Source organism: Ursus americanus, chromosome 6 (assembly GCF_024610735.1).
Source record: "Ursus americanus isolate L20-20 chromosome 6, mUrsAme1.1.p, whole genome shotgun sequence".
NCBI classification, from domain to species: Eukaryota; Metazoa; Chordata; class Mammalia; order Carnivora; family Ursidae; genus Ursus; species Ursus americanus.
The window spans coordinates 3,062,501-3,081,363 of record NC_142132.1 but is presented as its reverse complement, the minus strand read 5'-3'; the positions used below and the strand labels follow the sequence as shown (position 1 = coordinate 3,081,363).

Sequence of the window (18,863 nt, the reverse complement as noted above, 5' to 3'; positions counted from 1 at the left end):
GTTCCCTTTCTCCTCAGCCTGGCGAGCATTTGTTATCTCTTGTCTTCCATGACAGCTGTCCTAGAAGGCATGAGGTGACATCTCGTGTTGGCTTTGGTGTGCGGCTCCCTGATAATTAGTGACGTTGGGCACCTTTTCATGGACCTGTTGGCAATTTGAATATCTTGGGGGAAATGTCTCAGGATTTTTGCCTTTTATAATTGGATTTTCTTTTTTGCTATTTAGTTTTATATATTGCTTATATATTTTTATATTAAGCCTTATCAGATGGGTGGTTTGCAAACTTTTCCTCCCATTCTGTAGGTTGCCTTTTCACTTTGTTGAAGTTGCCTTGTCGCTTTGTTGATGGTTTCTTTTGCTGTGCAGAAGCTTTTTAGCTTGATGTGGACCCCTCCCCTTGTTTTTTTTTTTTTAAGGATTTTATTTATTTGAGAGAGAGTGCATGCACAAGTGGGGGGGAAGAGGCAGAGGGAGAAACAGGCTCCCCCTTGAGCAGGGAGTCCCATGTGGGGCTTGATCCCAGGACCCCGGGATCATGACCTGAGCTGAAGGCAGATGCTTAACTGACTGAGCCACCCAGGTGCCCCTATTTTTTATTTTGTTCTTTGTGTTTTAGGTGTCCTTTCCAAAACACTGCCAAACCCATGCCAAAGAGTTCTTTCCCCTCTGTTTTCTTCTGAGAGTTTTATGGTTTCAGATCTTACAGTAAGTCTTTAATCAAACACTTTGAGTTAATTTTTATGAGTAGTGTAAGATAGAGGCCTAATTTAATTCTTTTACATGTGAATTTCTAATTTTCCCCGCATCATTTATTGAAAAGAGTATATTTTTCCCGTTGAGTATTCTTGGCTTCCTTGTCAAATATTAGTTGACAGTACATGCGTGGGTTATTTCTGGGCTCTCTGTTCTGTCACCCTGGTCTGTGTGTCTGTTTTAATGCCAGGACTGTATTGTTTTCATTACTATAGCTTTATAATACAGTTTGAAATCGGCATGGGTGATGCCTCCGACTTTGTTCTTTCTCTGGGTTCCTTTGGCTCCTCAGGATCTTTTGTGGTTCCATTGTTGGTGTGATTTAGTAACTGCTCGTACACACTGCTGTTGGGTCTACAGCTAGTGCTGGGGTTGCTGGGTCATAATGTGCAACTTTAGTGGGTACTGCCAAGGAATGGACGAAAATGGTTGCACCGGTTGGGACTCCCACCAGCTGTGTGTGAGAGTCTTCCCATCTCCGTATCTGCCAAAACAGGTTATTGGCTGATTTATCATAGTCAGCCGTTCTAGTGGGGGTGTAGTGGTACCTCTTTGTGGTTTATCTTTCATAAACCTGGTAGTTAATGAACTTTAGCATCTTTTTTGTATTTATTGGTTATTAGGATATCTGGATTTCTGTGAATTGCCTGTTCAAGTATTTTGTCCTTTTTTATATTAAGCTGTTTTTTCTTATTGATTTGCAGGGCTTCCTTATATTCTGATGAGTTGTCAGATGTATGTCCTGCAAATATCTCCTCCCATTCTGTGGCTTGCTTGTTCATTCTGCTGAAGGTATTGTTTTGAGGAACAGAATTCCTTAATTTTAGTGTAGTCTAATTTATCAATTTTTTATTTCATGGTTGAAGAGTTTTGTGTCCTATTTAATATATTTTCGCCTGGTGCATTAGGAAACATATTCTCCTGTGTTTCCTTCTGGAAACTTTATCTTTCACATTCAGCCACATGTCTTTCTGGACTTGAGTTTTATGTTTGGTGTGAGGTAGGGGTTAAACTTTATTTTGTACAAGAGATTTAGCCACTTGCTGGCCCAGCCTCACCTGGTCGTGGGTCTGTTTCTGGACTCTGCATTCTGTGTGATTGGGCTTGTGAGCTATCCTTGCGTCAGTAGCACTCTGTTGTAATTATAGTTGTCAAGTAAGTATCAAGTAAGTCTTGATACTCAGTGGTGTAAATTTCCCAGTTTTGTCTTTCATCCAAATTATTGACTATACTTGGCCATCTGCGTGCCCATGTAACTTTTAGATTCAGCTTGTTAATTTCCACAACACTAAACCTGCTGATATTTTTATGGTGTTTAATCTACAGATCAATTCTGGGAAGGCTTAACTTTATTAAGTTCTTAAACCCACAAACAGAGTATATGCCTCCAATTATTTAGACCTTTAAATTTTTTCTCAATTCTTTTTTGTGGTCTTCAGTGTCGCAGTATTAAACAATTTCTACTAATGTATTCCTAGATATTCGATATTCTGCTACCATTGTAAATGGTATCTTTCTTTTACAAAATGGGATCTTTAAAATTTTTATCATATACTTTTTGTTGCTATACCATTATTTTTAATAGCAAAGTATATGAAATTCTTCAATAGGGGACAGATGAAATCAATGCACTTTTTCTCTACAGCTACTAGAATACATGGGGTGGATTCCCATGTGCCAGCAGGAGGAGATTATTGGGGGAACATGATATAAAAGTCATGCTCTGTGTTACGGTTGTTTAACTAAATGGAAATGTGTATTTATTTGTAAAGTCCTTAGAACAAGGTCTAGAAAGATTGACAGCTCTGGTAACAGTGTATCACCAGGGAAGAGGAGGAGTTTAGGCAGAGCTGGGATGAAGGAGGATTATCTTTGTCCTTCCTACCCATATTTATTGCCTTTATTTTTATAACAAGCTTGGATTACAAGAGAGCAAGTAAAAATGGATTATTATCTGTTTAATGCCTCTCTTGCTTCTGGCCCAGGACCTCGCGCACAGTGAGACCTCCACAAATATTCCAAATGGAGCTGACATTCTGGAACTCACTTGGCCTCCAGGGAGGCCGTGGGTCTAATGCAGGAGTTCTTTCCTTGTTCTGTTGCTTTGGAGATTATATATTATAGACTAACACAAAAAAATATGCACTGTGGAGCAAAACCGTGCAAGATAACAAAAACTGAGTCCTCCAGGGCCAGCGTGGAGTGCTATTAGGCCACATATCCTGAGCGTAGAAGCAGGTACCCCAATCCAGGGGTTGGGTTGCAAGCAGTGGGGCTGCTGAGGCTAAAGCAAGTGCCCAAGCAGACGAGCCCCCTCCTCAAGGGGCTTCTGGTCTAGTGGATGGTAGGACAGACGCTGCTTAAGGAAAGCCTCAGCTTTATTACATGGTGCAAGTGATGAGGAAAGAAACTGAATAAAAAGGGAGGGGGAAGGCGTGTGGAGAGTGGTTGTGTAAGGGTGTTAATTTTAGAGGGAGCAAGCAGAGACACCTCCCTGGAAGGGGGGCACAAGACCTGAGTTGGGGGAGCACAGCAAATGCTTTTGCAGAAGAGAGCTCCAGGGAGAGGGAACAGCAAGTGTGAAGCCTCGGGCAGGAGTTTACGTTCGTGGACCATGAGTAGTCTGTGTCCTGGAGCCAAGGCAGGGGGAGGGACTGTGGGGCTGACTGTGTCCATCCTGTGGCTGTTGGGAGAAACCTGGAGGGGGTGCAGTGAAGGTGGTCTGCCCTAATTTAGAGGAGCCTCTGGCTGCTGTGCTGAGGAAGACAGCTGGAGCAGGAGGAAAAGCCAAGGGACGCACGGGGCCACTGGCACCTTGTGCCGGGGAAGCACAGATGTGGCTCAGACCAGTGGGGCGGGAGTGCGATGGGGTCAGTTGAGATTTCAGATATCCAACTTAATAAGATAACAGGTTTTTGAAGAAATTTAAGAAACAGCACAATGACATTTAAAAAGTACAAGTATATTCGGCAAATAATGAAACCACTTTAAAAAGCCATTCTCGAAGGCTTCTTTTTCCCTTCAAGAAAAATTTAACTCTGGAAATGAGCTGAGATGAGGAACCCCGTGTGTGTGTGTGTGTCTGTTCCACAGGGAACCGAGGGCAGCCTCAGAGCGGCCCAGACAGAATTCAGGCTGGGGCTGGGGCGGGCTGGCCCACCTGGGGCCACGCGAGGCCACAGCTGCAGGGGGAGCCTGCACCCGCATCACCTCGTTCCAGGTAGAACCCAGGCTGTGAGCAGGACTTTGGGGCCTGGAGATGCTGAATAGGGGCCGATGTGACTCCCATACCTTCTGCAGCTTGTGGACGTGGACCCCTGGGAGCAGATGGAGGAAGACCCTTGCCTTGCTTAGGACAGCGCGCAGAACCCTGACGATTCTCAGGGACTGACCTGAGACTCCAGTTCCAGGAACTTTCTTGGGCAAATACAGTTTCCTCCGAAAACCAAATGCCTTAGGAGTAATTCTCCATGAAATGTTGATTTTTTATTTTTGCTTTCATAAAACCACAGGACTTTTTTTATAACAGCTTTATCGAGAAATAATTCACATACTTGAAATTGTACCTGTTTAATGTGTACGACTCGGTGGTTGTGACCACAGTCAATGTCGGAACATTGTTACCATCTCAGAAAGATCCTCCCCTCATGTCTCTTTGGCTGTCACCCCCACATTCCCCGCGTCCCGCTGCGAGCAGTCGCTGGTCTCGTTCCTGTCACTGCTGATTGGCGATCTGGGGATATTGCACATAAATGGAAACTTGGCTTTTGGGGATCAGCTTCCTTCACTTCGCATAATGTTTTCAAAGTCCATCCACGTGTGGCTCATCCATGTTCCCCTTTAGTATTCCATCGTATGGATCCCCCAAAATTTTAGAATCCATTCGTAATGGACATTTGGGTTGTTTCTACCTTCTGAGAATTCCAGTGCTGTTACAAACATTCGTGGGCAAGTTTCTGAGTGAACACAGATTTCCGTCTCTTTGGGGTATAGCCAGGAATAGAAATACTGGGTCCCGTGGTAGCGGTTTAACCACATGAGAAACTGCTGGTCTGTTGAAAGTGACTCCAGGGTTTCCTGCGTCCACCCGCAGGGTCTGAGGCCAGGTGTCTCCACACCTCACGGCGCTGGTTGTGGTCGGACTGTCTGATCGCAGCTGTGCTCGTGGGCAGGAAGGTCTCCTCCTGTGGTTTTGATTTGCATCCCCCTGATGACCGACGACGGGGAGCATCGTTTCCTATGCTTGGTGGCCACGTGTGTGTCTTCTCTAAAGAAATGTCTATTTCTGATCATTTGCCCATTCCTAAATGCAGTCATTTGTCTTCTTTCGGGTGGTGTTCGCGAGCATTCTTTATATATTTGTGGTGCAAGCCCCTGGTCAGATACATGATTTTCAAATAATGTCTTTGAAACATAGATATTTTCCATTCTGATGAAGGCCAGTTTATCTTTTTTACTTTTATGATTTGTGCTTTTGGAGTCAAAGCGAAAACGTGCACCACGTCTCTTGCATTACACACAGTTGCCCATTCGCGTGACATCTGTTGTCAGGTCTGAAGTCCTGAAGGCAGCCCTGTGTGTTCTCAGTTTTACAGTCTTAGCGCTTACATTTAGGTCTTGGATCCATTTTAAGTTAATTTTTGTTTATGGTACGAGTGAGAGTCCAATTCTGTTCTCTGGCCTGTGGATGCTCCGGTGGTTCTTTTCCCCTTGAATGGCCCTGGCACCCTTGTCAAAAACCATAAATACACAGGATTCCTTCTGGACTCTCAGTTCTGTTCCACAGGTCTGGACATGTATCCTACACCAGGACGACACTGTCTTGATTTCTTCTTCTTTGCAGTAAGTTTTGAAATCAAAGTGGAATCCTCTGACTTTGTTCTTCTTTTATGAGACTGTTTGGTTATTCGGTGTCCTGTGTGCTAGTGTGTGAGTTTCAGGATGCGCCTGTCAGTTTCTACAAAAAGCCAGCTGCGATTCGGATAGGATTCCGTCAAATCTGCAGATCCATTGGGGAACATTGTCATCTTAACGATAAACTGTCTTCCAATCATGAACGTGTGATGTTTTCCCATTTGTTTAGGTCTTCTTTAATTCCTTGCAATAATAAAACCACAGGTCTTCTTGAAAGCCTCTGGAGCGCTTGAGGGATCTTTCCAGGGTGCTGCCGGGCCAGCTCCCTGCAAGAGCTGATACAAAGTGCAGTCTCTACCCGTCCAAGCAGTTAGATGGAGGGGAGCGGGGTTTGGGTTTTGTCCTACCCCGTGAGGGCCCTCCTGCGAGCCACGGCCCTCACCAGCCTGCCCAGGCAGATGGGGGCTCAGCACCCCGTCTCACTGCTACTTCAGTTCAGAGGCCCTGGGTATTCTCCTGACTCTGACCCTCCGTCCCTGAACACTCTTCTCTCCTCTTCACGGCCAGGGAGCCCTCCATTAGGGTGCCCGGCCATCCTGATTTGCACTCGCATGTGTGAGGGGGTGTCACTCTATTTAGCATATGTCCATCCACTTCACTCAGCCCCCCTTACGAGAAGACCTCCCTTTTGCCAGTGCACTACTGTGTCAGCTGTGTTATACGTCAGGGGACCATGTGTACAGACCTGCTTCTGGACTCTGCTTCATGAAGTTGTTGCTGGTCTTGCTCTAACAGCAAGCTGTATTACTTACTATGGCCCCATAAGGAACTTTGGGTAGTGTTAGGGACTGAATATGTGTGCCCCCCAAATCCATATGTTGAAGCCCTACCACACAACATGATGGGAGGTGATAAGGTTTAAATGAGATCCTGGGGGTGGGGCCCCCAGGATGGGAGTTGAGCCCTCCTAAGAGATGACAGTCCTTCTCTGCATGTGAGCACACAGTGAGAAGGCCACTGTCCACAAGCCGGGAGGAGGGCCCTCACCAAGAACCAGATCCTCCAGCACCTGGAGCTGGTACTCCCCGCCTCCAGGACCGGGAGAAATAAAGGTCTGCTGTTTGAGCCCCCTGGTGTGTGGGATTTTGTCACAGTGGCCCAAACAGAGTAAGACGGTGGTCCGAGACCTCAGGCTTCCCACTTGGGCTTAGTCATTCACAATTCAATGTAGATTTTGGAATCAACTTATCAGCTTCTGGAAAGGAGCTCCTGAGCTGCCCTGAGATTGAGAGGGAGTCCAGGGGTCATTTTAGGGAGAATTGGCATCTTTTCCACATGTAATTTTCCAACCCACGAATGTGTTCTATGCCTCCATTTCTTAAGATTTTAAACATTTCTCAACACTTGTACAGTTTCCTGGGCAGATATTTCATATAATGTTGGTAGCTCTTTTCCTGGGTATTTGGTATTATTTATGGCATTATAAGTCGTGTACTTTTTTTAAATTCCTTTTATTACCGAAATATGGTTGTATGTGGACCTTGTATTTATCAGTCTTGCTAAATTCCACTTACTGGATTTAATACTTTTTAAGTTCTTTTGGGTTTTCTTAGGATACTAATTTTATTTTTTTATAATTTTTTTTTCTTTCAAGATTTTATTTGACTTGTAGTTAGCTAAAGCATAGTGTAGTTTTCCCCCTCGTTTGGTCAGTAATGGGTCGCTAGCCGCAGAAGTCCCTGCAAGGAAGTTCAGGTAAATGTGAAGTCAGCAGCAGGCCTTGAGGGACTCTGCACTCCCCGGCAGCCCCTCCCTTGGGCTCTGCCTCCCTGGGACCCCGTGCCCTGCGCTCCCCAATCCAGCCCTGTCTGAGCTCCAACTGACCGCCCACATCAGTCTCCGTGGTACTTCTCCGTGGCACTTCCCCGTGGCCCTGCAGCACCAACTCCCCCACCTCCCAAACACACCAACTAGTGATCCTGCTGTAATTCCACTATTTCTTCCAAATATATATTATTCAGTAATATTACATTTACTATATATTTATTTTTCTTGCCTTCTCTTCTGTAAAGAGAAACTTCACAATTTTGAACTATGTTATATACCCAATGTTACGTGCCTGCCTCACCTTAATTTTATATCATTAGTATTTACCATTTCGTTAAATATACTTTAAAAGCATGATCTTAATGGCTTAGTAGAATATATAGTATTCTATTATATGGCTACACCATAATTCAATTAGCAATTCCTATGTTCAGGTATTTGGGTTCTTTCCAGTTTTTTAAATACATACTACTGCAGCGAACAGTCTTGTACTTGAATCTTGCCTGATCTCTGATTATTTCCTGAAGATTGACTCCTCGAAGTGGAGTGAGTGGGTCAGAGGATATGAACATTGTTACGTCTCTTGATATAATGTCACACTGATTTCCAGAAGGCTGTACCAATTACTCTTCTATCGACAACTCTACGAATGCCCATTTCTCCATCAACAGGATTGAGTATTAGCTTTTAAGTAAAATCTTTTCTAATTTAATAGATGAAAAAAAATTTCATCTCATTATTTTGATGTGCATTTTTAAGTAAGGTTGAATATATTTTCCTAAGCTTATCAATCACTTGTATCGTCCCCTTGTGAATTGACTGTGAATTTGTCTGTTTTTCTTCAGGGTATCTGGTCTTATTGATTTGCAAAAGCTCATTGTATATTGAGATATAAACCCTTTGTTGTCATTGTTGCAAGTTTCTTCCTCTCTCTACTGGTGGCCCCAGGCCTAGACCAGCCTAGGTTCCGCTGGCCCTCCTAGTGGTGCAGGGCTTGGTCTCTTGTAGCTGGAAACTCAAGTTTCGCTCAGCTAGAGAGCCCGCTGTCAGGGGGTGATGTGTCCGTAGCCGCCAGCGTGGTGCTGGGGGCGGTCAGACGGGGCAGCGGCAGGGTGCCTGTGCTCCCGTGACACTGCAGTTCTTTTCCGGCACGTCTGACTTTGTTGTGTCTCATTCTGATCCTGCTAGCCAAACCACTGGTGATCTTTTCCTCGCTTTCTCCCTCATTCTGCCCCTCTGCCGGCCGTGACAGGAGCCTTGGAGGAGCCCTGACTGGGGCTGGGGAGTTGGCCAATGGCACGGGCCTTACAGCCCCCATCCCTCTGGCACTGCCTCAGTGCCCCTTCCTGTCCCCCCGTCCCTGCACCATGTGAGGGGCTCCTACACTCAGCTTACACCGCAGACGCGGTGTGGACTCCAGGGGCGCCCCGTGTGCACAGGCGTCCTCTCCTCCCCGCCCCGCACAGACCGTGTGGTGACCCGGGGATGCTGGTGGGGAAGCACGAGGGAAACACCTCCTTTGAGGACCCCTCGTTTGTTGCAAAGGCCCTGGGGAGAGGAACCTCTGCCTTCAGTTTTGGAATCGTGGTGCTGTGACACTGATTGTGTCCAGAAGCAAGACCCCTCTGCGCTCCAGCTGACGACGGCTACACAAGCCAGTTTCCATCTTACGGCCTGGCTGAGTCAGGCTCGGGGCAGCTTGTGTCCTCCCTGAGCTTGGTTGGAACCTTCCCAGGGAGGTGTGGTGGTTCTTCTTCCATCCAGACGGTCAGTCTCTCTCTATCTCTCTCTCTCTGAGCTCCCCCCCCCCCGCCCACGGTGTCTGAAACCGAAGTCCGTGGCAAGGGCAGGATTGGGAGATTGGAAACTTCATTTAGCCCTTAGCCCAGGTCCTTCCAGCCCTGTGACTTCGGGACAGCAGTTTGGTCACCTAAGAGGGGGAACGGGCTCCAGCACAGAGCTCCGAGGGACTGCTAACGTGACCTGCAAACCCCCAGCTACGGCAAGCGCGGGAGGTGTGGGGCTTGTTTGCTCTTCAAGAATGCGTGCACTGCTCAACTCACTTCAGAGATTATGATTTAAAAGGTGGTCTCCAAGGATTCTTGAATCAGGAACGATGTTCACTGTCCTCGTGAAGTCTACCCTGCTCTTGCCCTGAGCCGAGCCTTGTGGCCTTGGTCGGGAGGCCCAGCATAGGACGAGAAGTTGAGGAAGGCATGGCTGCTTCTAGTCTTAGAGAAGCTCAGAGTGCATCCAGGGGATGACAGGGAACCCCTGAAAGGCCAGCAGCTGGTGGCCTTGGGAAGCTCCCAGGTTTGGTGGGCGCACAGGGAAGGCCCCTCAGCTGGCCTGGGAGAAAGGGCAGCCTGTGCCTGGGAGCGAGTGTTTGGGCTCAGACCGGATGGCTGAGTAGGAGTTGACCATGTGTCCTCTTGGCCCCAGATGACAAGCTGTGGTGTAGGAGGCCTGGCTGTTGCCTGTGGCTCCCGCGGGTGTGGCCCAGAGCCGATTCAGGATGTGGGCAGATAAGAACCAAAACTTACTACAGTTCTAAGAGAATGTGTCTCTGTTGGCCATCGTGAGTGTGAACCTAGCCATCCCTGCGAGTTCTACCAAGGACGAGGGATGTCCCCAGGTCATGCCGCGGCTGGATTCCAAGCTGAACGGCACTCGTTTGTGGGTGGGTTCACTTTGCCAGACCAGGAGGGGGCGGGGAGAGTCAGAACCGTGTGTGAGTTTGCCGGGCGTCAGGGGCTGCTCCCGTCTGTCCCCAGGCCAGGGGCTGGGAGCCGTGCGCACACTGGCTCCCCAGCGCCAGACTGGCAACTTGTTCTCTGTGAAACTGGGAAATGACAAATGACCAAAAAATCAATTTGTAATCTGATTGGAGGGTTTTGATTTCCTCTGATGAGTTTAAATTTCATTAAAAGCAACCTTATTCCAACATAAAAGGAATCCTTGAAGGGTAAAACAGGGGATTGTCTCACTGAGTATAAAGCCTCCCGACTCTTTTGTGTGATTTATTCATCGCATTAATTGTGAGGGCCAACCTGCGGTGTCCGTTGGCAGCTGGGCCCTTATCAGGGCCTGGGATCGGCCGGGCGCGCTCAGAGTACAAGGACGCACATTCAGAACGCGCTCTTCGGCATATTGACACTTGAGTTATCAACAACTCTTATTATCTGCCGGGAGGGCGCGCGCAGCTCGTGGGGACAGCAGCAGCGACAGATCGCTGCCACAGCCGGCCCTCTGCGTTCTCTTAATTGTATGTATTCTCTGGAAAAAATGATCATCGTGGCCTCTTGTCTTGATGAGAAATTGACATTTTCGGAGGACTCTTCGGGCACTCCAAGCGAGGAGATAAGGCTGAGTTGTTTTAAAGGAGAGCAGCCTTTCTTCCCTTTCGCTCCCCCCCCCCCCGCCCCTCTTTACTGCTCTCGGTGACTCACTTGATGAGTATGGATTTCATGAGGTCTTTTTCAGCATTTGAACTATAAAAGGTTCAGAATGACACCACCCCTTATAGACAAAAGATAACCTTGCCCTTTGAATATATTGATTCTTTATTAACTAGGCTGTTTAATGCAATGAAATGAGGCATTAGATGGAAGCCCATTTCAAGTGCTTTGAATAATCTTTAAAAGCTTGAAAGACCTTAAAAGGCAGCCTGACAATAATTGGCATACATTTGGAGAGAATGCAGTTCTTGCTTCTGATTCGAAACACAAACATGAAACAATTTCTCCCCAGGTTGTAGGGCCCTGGTGAGCCAGCTCTGGGGAGGCAGCCCTTCCCACCACCACCCCACCCCCGGCTGCCCGGGCTGGCACTTCTGGTAGAGTGGGGAAGGAGAGGACTTTGGTTCCCAGCACCTGGGGAAGGACCCCAGGGGGCGGGAGGGTGGGCGGCCCGCAGCCTTGCACCCCAAGAGCCTCTTTTTCTTTGCTGTCTCTTTAAGGCTGAGACAAAAATGTAGCCAAAGGAACCTGATTGTCGTTGACAGGAGAAAAAGGTATTCACAAGTTTCTTTATGTTTTGAATAATTGTTTCCTGTTTTGCTCAGCAGAACAAGTAATTAAGATGACATTTGTGAGTACTAATTTGGATCACACTTGCGTGTATGTGTTACAGAGCTGCAAGCCAAAACATGCAAAACCAGCCCTTCATTGAGGAGGAAGTGAAAAATCCAGAATGAGCTGGAAGGGGAGTGCAGAGAATTCGCAGGATTCCTTGCGTAAATTAGAACCCCAGCGCTGAGGGCAGCTCTCATTAGCAATGGTGCCTTCGGCCCTGCACCACCGCGCTTGGCCCACCACAGCCGAGACTTATCGAGGGGGCAGCGCAGAGGGTCTGTCTTGCCACTGCCACGCACCTGGAATTGGTGGTGGCATCCCCCGTCGGGCCTCGGCTGGCACCGTCTGGATCCTGGTGTCCGCCCGCCTGTCGGGAGCCTGAAGCTGGTTCTCACCCCAGAGAATGGCGCCCCCAGCCCCCCCAGCCCTTGCTCCTGACCCGCCACGCCCACCAGTTTGGACGCAGAGGCAGGAGCCCTGGGCGTAAAGCGGGGTGGGGGGATCTCATGGTTGGGTCAGCGCCACATTGCTGCTGTGGCCTCTGTGTCTGACACACAGTCACGTACAGACCTTTCAGCACAATATACGTACAGATGGCCCCTCTGGGCACCAGAGCCATCTCAGGAACCGTAAGACTTTCCCTGTGCAGGTTAGAAGAGTGGTTTGAGGACGGAGGACTCACTCTGTAGAAAGTTCTCCCGTGAAGCACGTTTATCTTGGCCAAGACAGCGCTGGGGCCCAGGGTGTGCAAAGGAACACCCCCACCCCCACCCCACCCAGGGTAAGTTCTGCATGCGTTTTGCCACTCATTGCAATCAAAACAGATAAAATTACCCAAAGTGAAATTCACAGACAAGAAATACTTTAATTAAATATTGTGTAAAATGAACATTTTTATACAGTTAAATATCTGAAAAAATGTACAGATAAAACAATCTTATTGTAGGGTCTTTAACAGTAAAATCTACCATTTAGTGAAGCGCTCAAGTTTGAGACAATGAAGCGATGAGGGGCACTGACTATTAATCTAAAACACAAACCAAGTGCAGGGATGAGGAAACTTGCAAACGTTCTTAACGTGTACACGTGAGCTTGTTTCAGATCAAACCTTTACTTATACAAAATAAAACGGAGGCGATTTAGTTCCAAAGTGACTTCTCAGGCTTTCCCACGTAGCTAAGCCTTAGCCGTCAAAGGGCCAGACTGTGACCCGCTGACCACTGGGGACATTCCGCTTCTTTTATTTAGTCCCTTGAATGAACACGTTCCTAAGTTGTGCATGGTTGGTTTTTTTTTTCTTTTTGTCAAAGTTTTTTAAAGTCCCTCCTTTTTGTTTTAAATCTGATTTCTGCTGCAATTTGCAAAACATTTGCTGTGCTGTGTCTGGGAAGCATTTAACACAAAGGGGAAAGACTGACCCTCCTGGTCTCACTGCGGGTTTGGCACGAACAGGCACAGTGTCTGAAGGAGGTCATTCTGGTTTAAAAAGTACAGACAGTGCTGTTGGGTCTGACCACAAAAAAAGTAATGTTTAAAAAAAAAAAAAGTTAAAAACCAGTGGTGATTTTGGTTCCCCCTCACACCTCTCTGACTCCTAGGTGGGCCCGGGAGGACACAAGGCAGCAGAATCAGACACAGAAAGGAGCGACACGTGGAACACCAGGGTTTGTGCTTTTGTGTGTGTGTGACACCGTAAATCTCCAAATGAAATATCAATTAACAATTGTGTCGTAAGCCTGTGATAAAGTAGCACAAAGGTTCTTTAAAGAAGTCCACTTTTAAGGCATCAGAGAAGTTAATGTGGCAAACATTTTAATTAAAACATCAGAAGTAAATTTTATTTTAAACTTTAGGCCTCTGAATTGTTCCAGTAAACACAGTTCAGCTATGTGGCAAAGTCATGGGTGGCAGCTAAAATGACTTTTTTACATTCTACAGAAAAATAAAATAAGGACACAGCCCCAAACGGTGTCCCCTCTTCGTGGCCGTCGCACATGCAGAGTCTACTAGGATTTGTCACAGCCGAGTGGCACCGTTTTTTGACTATACAACAAACTTTTTTTTCAAAAGTATTTGTTCAGATAACTTAAAAATAATATAAAAATAAACAATGAATTTGACTTTTCCTCAAAATAAAAAAAAGGAAAAAAGAAGGATTGGAAAGTCTAAACAAAAGCAAATCTTGGAAATACAAATGAAATGCAAGGACACCGGTTCACTTTAACAAAACAGGTCAGAGACAGCTCTTGGCTTAATGCTCTTCCCAACACCAGGCCACGACCAAAAACCGATACAGACAAGAAAAAGAAAATGGCGGGAAAAGCAATGTACAAAATTTCAAAGATAAATACAATATTTATAATCGATATGTTACAAAAGAAAGTCCCTTAGCAACTGTAAGTGTTCATGGAAAAGTGTTGAATGGAGACCATTTTATTCCTTATGAGACGCATAAGGAAGAAAACGTGTTTTTTTCTAAATATTTAAGTGGATCTGAAAAAAATTCAAGACAAGTGTATAAATATTTAGCTACAACTTTGGCAAAATCACAAAAGTCTACAATTTTATAACCACATACAAAACACAGTAGGGAAGAAGGAGCTAGAAGTCAAAAGGACAATTTCTGGTACAAGAAACATGGACCTCACAGTAGCCTAAGAATGCATTAGTATACAGTGCTAGCAAAAGTGGAAAAAATGTCGCAGATCACACTTGCTTAACAGGAAGCTCTAGCAGTGGGAGAATATTTTAACCAACAGACAGTAGCGTTTTTTTTTTCTGTCAGTGTGCTTGTTGAAGGCAAGAGAATTCAATATCAAAGTTACAATTTCTAACTACAATAAGTTACAAAGTTTCATTTCATTAAGATGAAGTTAAGCAATGATAAACCCTCCCTCCCTCCCTGCCACCCCGAATGCTCCTAGTCACGGAGTCCTCCTTTCTTCCAGTTCGATGGCTCACACCTCCTTGGCCCCTTTTTTCACCACAAAAAAATATTTCACATTATAGAGATACACAACCATTGTGAATCTAAGTATGAGCACAGAAAAATGTCTGGAGGCATTTTTCGTCAGTGTTTCATGGTAATCGAAATGGTGCATTCACAGAGTTTCTCCCAACACATAGCAAATACTAGACAGAGCCAAGACGGAGTCAGAGACTTTATACAAAATAGGCGTCGCTTTGTTTTCCTTAGTCTTCAGACTGAGAAATGTGAAAATATGAGAAAAGTTCAGTCAATAAAATGGAATTGGTCATGAAGAAGTAGGCTGTTCGCATGTTGATTCTTAATAGTTTAAATAAAATCTTTAAACAAAGTCTCTTGCAGCGTCTCCGCGCGGCCCATGCGTTTGCGGACTGGCTCCAGCAGCCGCGCTTACGTACGAAACGTGTCCCCTGAAGTCCGTCCCGGGCGCTGCGCGAGGGAGCGCGAGGCCCTCACATCGGCGGCACTACCAGCCCAGACATAGCTGAAAGAGAGAGAGCAGCGGGTTACCGGGCCGTCCCTCTCGCCGGCCGGGCGGCCTCCGCCTGGGGCTGGACTCAACGGTGACGTGGGGCGTGCGCCGCGCCCGCTAACCAGCCGTGGGCTCGGTCAAGGCGCGGGGGGCATCTAGTTCACGGGCCCGGGGCACGTGTGGGGACAAACCCCCCACGGCCTCTCCCGCTGCAGCCCTCCTCAGGGACTTCTCTGGAAGGGCAAGGCTTCGGGCCTGAGCGTGCGCGGGAAGGCGGCCGCTTCCCACAGCTCTCAGTGGCTTGTTCACAGCGGACGGAGGCCCAGACTCCCCGAGGCCACCTCTGTCGACAGATGTGAACCAACCTGGTCACGTCTGTGACGCCAGCCAGGGCTGGCCCGCAGGCCCGGTGGGACCCGGGCGCTCGCTCCCTCCTTGCAACCTGGATGCGCCTCAGTTTCCCCTCTGCTCCCAGCCCTTGCCTCTGACCTCCTGCTGATGGTTCGGTATCGTAATGGTGAGTCGCGGGCCCTCTGAGAGCGAAGCCGCTCACAGCCCACCTGCCCTCTCAGGGCCAAGGCCCCAAAGAGACCCAAGTCACAGCCCCACCTCAGGGAGCTCTTTCTGCTCCTCTCGGAGCAAGAAACTTGGTGCTAAAATGCCAAGCACAGCGGATGCCTCCCAGTGAACTCCTGGCACGAGTATAATTTAAGATCTTTTAACTTTAGTGTTGTTTAATTTTTGTCAGAATGATCATTCTCATTAATTTATGTATAACACAGTAATACGTTTGTTCACGTAGTGATGTGAGCTTCAATTTCCCAGTTCATTAGTTTCAACAGTATTAACTCCTCTCCGACTCACCGTTACAACATATGGTTTTGGCAGACCTGTGTGTATACACACGGCTTAGGTGGTGCCGTCCTCCCGTGCACCTCCGCACCGTGTGGACGGTGGATGGGCCGTGGCCCCTGGCCACCTGCCTCGCAAGCAGCTGTGGGTGGGGGGCCGCTGCAGGCCCGCAGGCCGGTCGGCGGCACACGGGGCCCAGGCGTCCCTCTCATACACTAAGATGTTGGGAAGACAATTATTTCAAATCACGGATACCTTTCCAGTTCCTTTTTTGAGCATTAGTTCATCAAAGTGAAATATGCCACCGACTTCACAAAAGGGCCAGTTTGTCTTCTCCACGGTAACGTCCTCAGCACCCAGCAGAGAGCCTGGCACATAGTAGGCGCTCAGTAAATACTGGTTGAATGGATTCATTTTTTTAAAGGAGTAACTGGATTTGATTTTCACCGGGAGGAGCATATACCAAAGGTGGTGTCTGAAAGAGGCCAGATGACGGCCACTTAATTCAGTGCCTGTGGCCCCCGTGAGTCACAAAGAGCCACGCGGAAGATCACGAGGCCTAGGGGCACTCACGTGGCCCACCCGCCGCACACCTCACAGGCCACGGTGCGGCCTACGCTGCCCAGAGGGACCCAGCCCTGGGCAGGCACCGGGTGCCTGCTCCACATGGCCCCATCTGCGGGCAGCTGTGTCCACGGGGTGCCTCCCCCTGCCCTCAGGGCCAGCCCTGCTCCCTCCTGTGTGGAAGAGATGACCTAGAAAAACCGACTCCCGCCCAGTGTTTACGCATGCATGGCCCTGGTCTGGGTGCACCCCTTTCCAAGGACAGCACAGCCTGGTGGCCCAGGGTCTGCTATACCAGGTTGAGAAGGCAGGCTCCGTCTCAGGGCGTGGGGAGCACGCCGGCTCTGGGCTGGGCTCCGCAGGTGGCACGATGACCCGCCATCCCCGTCCTGAGGCTATTTTGCTGCCTGCGAGCAAGGAGGCTGCAGACCCAGGCACTACAGGTGGGGTGCACCCTGCTCTCACTGGGTGAGCTGCGGCCGTGAAGGCCTGTTTGCTGAGTGGCCGGAACAGGGCCCCCCCCCCCCCGTCCCCCCGCTGCATTCACACGGTTCCCCGGTGGCTACCCTTCCTGAGGGGAGGGGCTGCTTTGCCAAAAGGACACGTGGGTGAGGTTGGAAGCAGGAGGCAATGGTTTTCACCAACGAGAGTCTGTTACCGGTGGGGGTAAGCAAATGGGGGTCCTTTACGTGGATACCGGGGGTCGGGGGGTCTCGCATCGTGGCCCACCGAAGGGGAGCATGCAGCGGCCACGGTGGGGCGAGGACCCGGAGGAAGGGCAGGAGCTCCCGCCCCGCGGCCCAGCCTGGCCTGCCCTCAGGGGGCCCCTCGGGGGAGAGGTCCGCCAGCGTCAGGGAGCACCGGGGCTGGTGCGCTGCCCTCACCTTGGAGTCCGTTCCCGTTGGCGCTGGTGCAGGAGGGAGGAGGAGAAGCTTGGGGCCGGACCACGGGCGCGAAGGCGCTCTTTTGTTTCACTGCAGAGATGACATTGGCAGGTGAGAATGAGAAAATGCTGTGGGTGCCGCTACAGTTTGAAGGGAGGGTGACCGAAGAGGCTGCCATGGTGGGGCTGGACGGCACTACTGCAACAAAGCAAACACGGTCAGCACGCGGCGCCGGCACGGCAACAGACACAGAGAGCTCGTAGGGCCTCGCCCGCGGCGTCGGGGCCGACAAGACAAGCACGACACGTTTCTGGCTTGGCCGCTCTCTGCATCACAGGCAAACTCTCGTGTTGAGCTTTCGTTTCCAATCGGGCAGCCCCATTTTGTGCGGGTTTCCGACGTGGCCTCGCGGGGCCCATCGCAGGTCAATTTACCGTCGCCACACGGACACCCAGCCTCCAGAGCCACCCTCCCTTGGGTCCAGCAGCTCACATCACAGAACAGCCAAGCAATGCACACACGGGACTTTGTTTGAACATGAATCTGTGTGATGACGTGTGACAAAAACAGACACTTACTGCCGTAGGGAGAGTTAGCGGAGGAGCCATTAAGAAATCCAGGCGAGCCAGGGACCCCTAGATTGGCCATGGCGCCACTTCCATATCCATTCATGCTAGTGCTGACTGTGTTGTAATTGGACTGCTGGGGAGTACTGCTGGGGACGTAGCCTCGCGGGGACACGCTGCTTGTATTGCGACTGTAGCCGACTGTTAAAACCCCCCCCCCGGCCAAAAATAACGTTATTATCAGGGAGACACACTTGGGGGGGGTTTCCCCGCAAATCCCTATCATATATTCAACATTTTTAATTGACCTCAAGCTCCACGCCAGCCCTAGCGCCTCCAGCTCAGATAACCTCCTCACGCCAACCCTGCCGGAGCGCCGCCTCGCCTCGCCCCATCCTGCCTGCGCGCCGACAGCCGGCCCAGCGCGCTTCGATCTGACCGTCAGGTGCTCTCGGGTTTCTCTTTAGAAGCAATTACCGACAGCTTGGGTTCGGGGGCTGTCCCCCCACGCTAGGTGAACTTTCGGCCTGCGCAGACCTTCAAATGCCATGGCTGACAGGGAGAGCTTGTTTGTGGCCGTGACTCCCCAGGAAGGGCTGTTTTGGGGTCTTCATTTGTACGGTTACGATTTCTGTGAGCGTGGGGGAGGGGTGAGGAGCGGTCGCATCAGTCCCGCCGCGGGAGTGAGGATGAACCGGAGCCAAGCGGCAGCAGGTTGAGGCGTTTTCTGAGACCGCTGCCCGCCCAGACCAGAGGGAGGAGAACTAAGACCTGCTCAGAACTGGCTCACAGGACAGGGTCCTGCGACCTGCGGCCTCCAGGTCACCGCAGGATGGGAGCAGGTACCCCGGAGGTGGGGAGGGGGATGGGGGGACTGGGTGTTCCTCTCCATTTACTCCTTCCAAGTCCCACCCATGCAATATTATCCAAGAAGGGTCCCGTCCACTTACTACACCACGGCTGTCCTGTGGCTCCTCCCAGCCTTTCAAGGAAACTTCTAGCAAAAACCAGTACACTGCGTGGCAGCCAGGT

General features: G+C 49.3%; 1 protein-coding gene and 1 long non-coding RNA gene across 14 annotated transcripts in view; one reads left to right on the top strand and one right to left on the bottom strand.

Annotated features, from left to right (window-relative positions):
* Nucleotides 1-13,061, top strand: part of LOC123800046 (uncharacterized) — a 33,424-nt gene extending 20,363 nt beyond the window's left edge. Inside the window, exon 2 of the long non-coding RNA XR_006781802.2 lies at nt 11,566-13,061. This is a non-coding gene — a long non-coding RNA (uncharacterized LOC123800046). The remainder of the gene's footprint in view (nt 1-11,565) is intronic.
* EBF3 (EBF transcription factor 3) overlaps nt 12,788-18,863 on the bottom strand; it is a 118,186-nt gene continuing 112,110 nt past the window's right edge. For 2 of the 13 annotated variants that reach the window (XM_045809487.2, XM_045809489.2), the window contains exons 14-17: nt 17,844-18,032; nt 17,266-17,463; nt 16,073-16,185; nt 12,788-14,977 (exon numbers count right to left, since the gene is read on the bottom strand). In XM_045809487.2, the coding sequence (XP_045665443.1) occupies nt 14,960-14,977; nt 16,073-16,185; nt 17,266-17,463; nt 17,844-18,032 (518 nt within the window). In that variant the 3' untranslated portion in view covers nt 12,788-14,959. Of the gene's footprint in view, nt 14,978-16,072; nt 16,293-17,265; nt 17,464-17,843; nt 18,033-18,863 lie in introns of those variants that run through there. The other 11 variants (XM_045809492.2, XM_045809494.2, XM_045809490.2 and 8 more) reach the window with 8 other exon arrangements.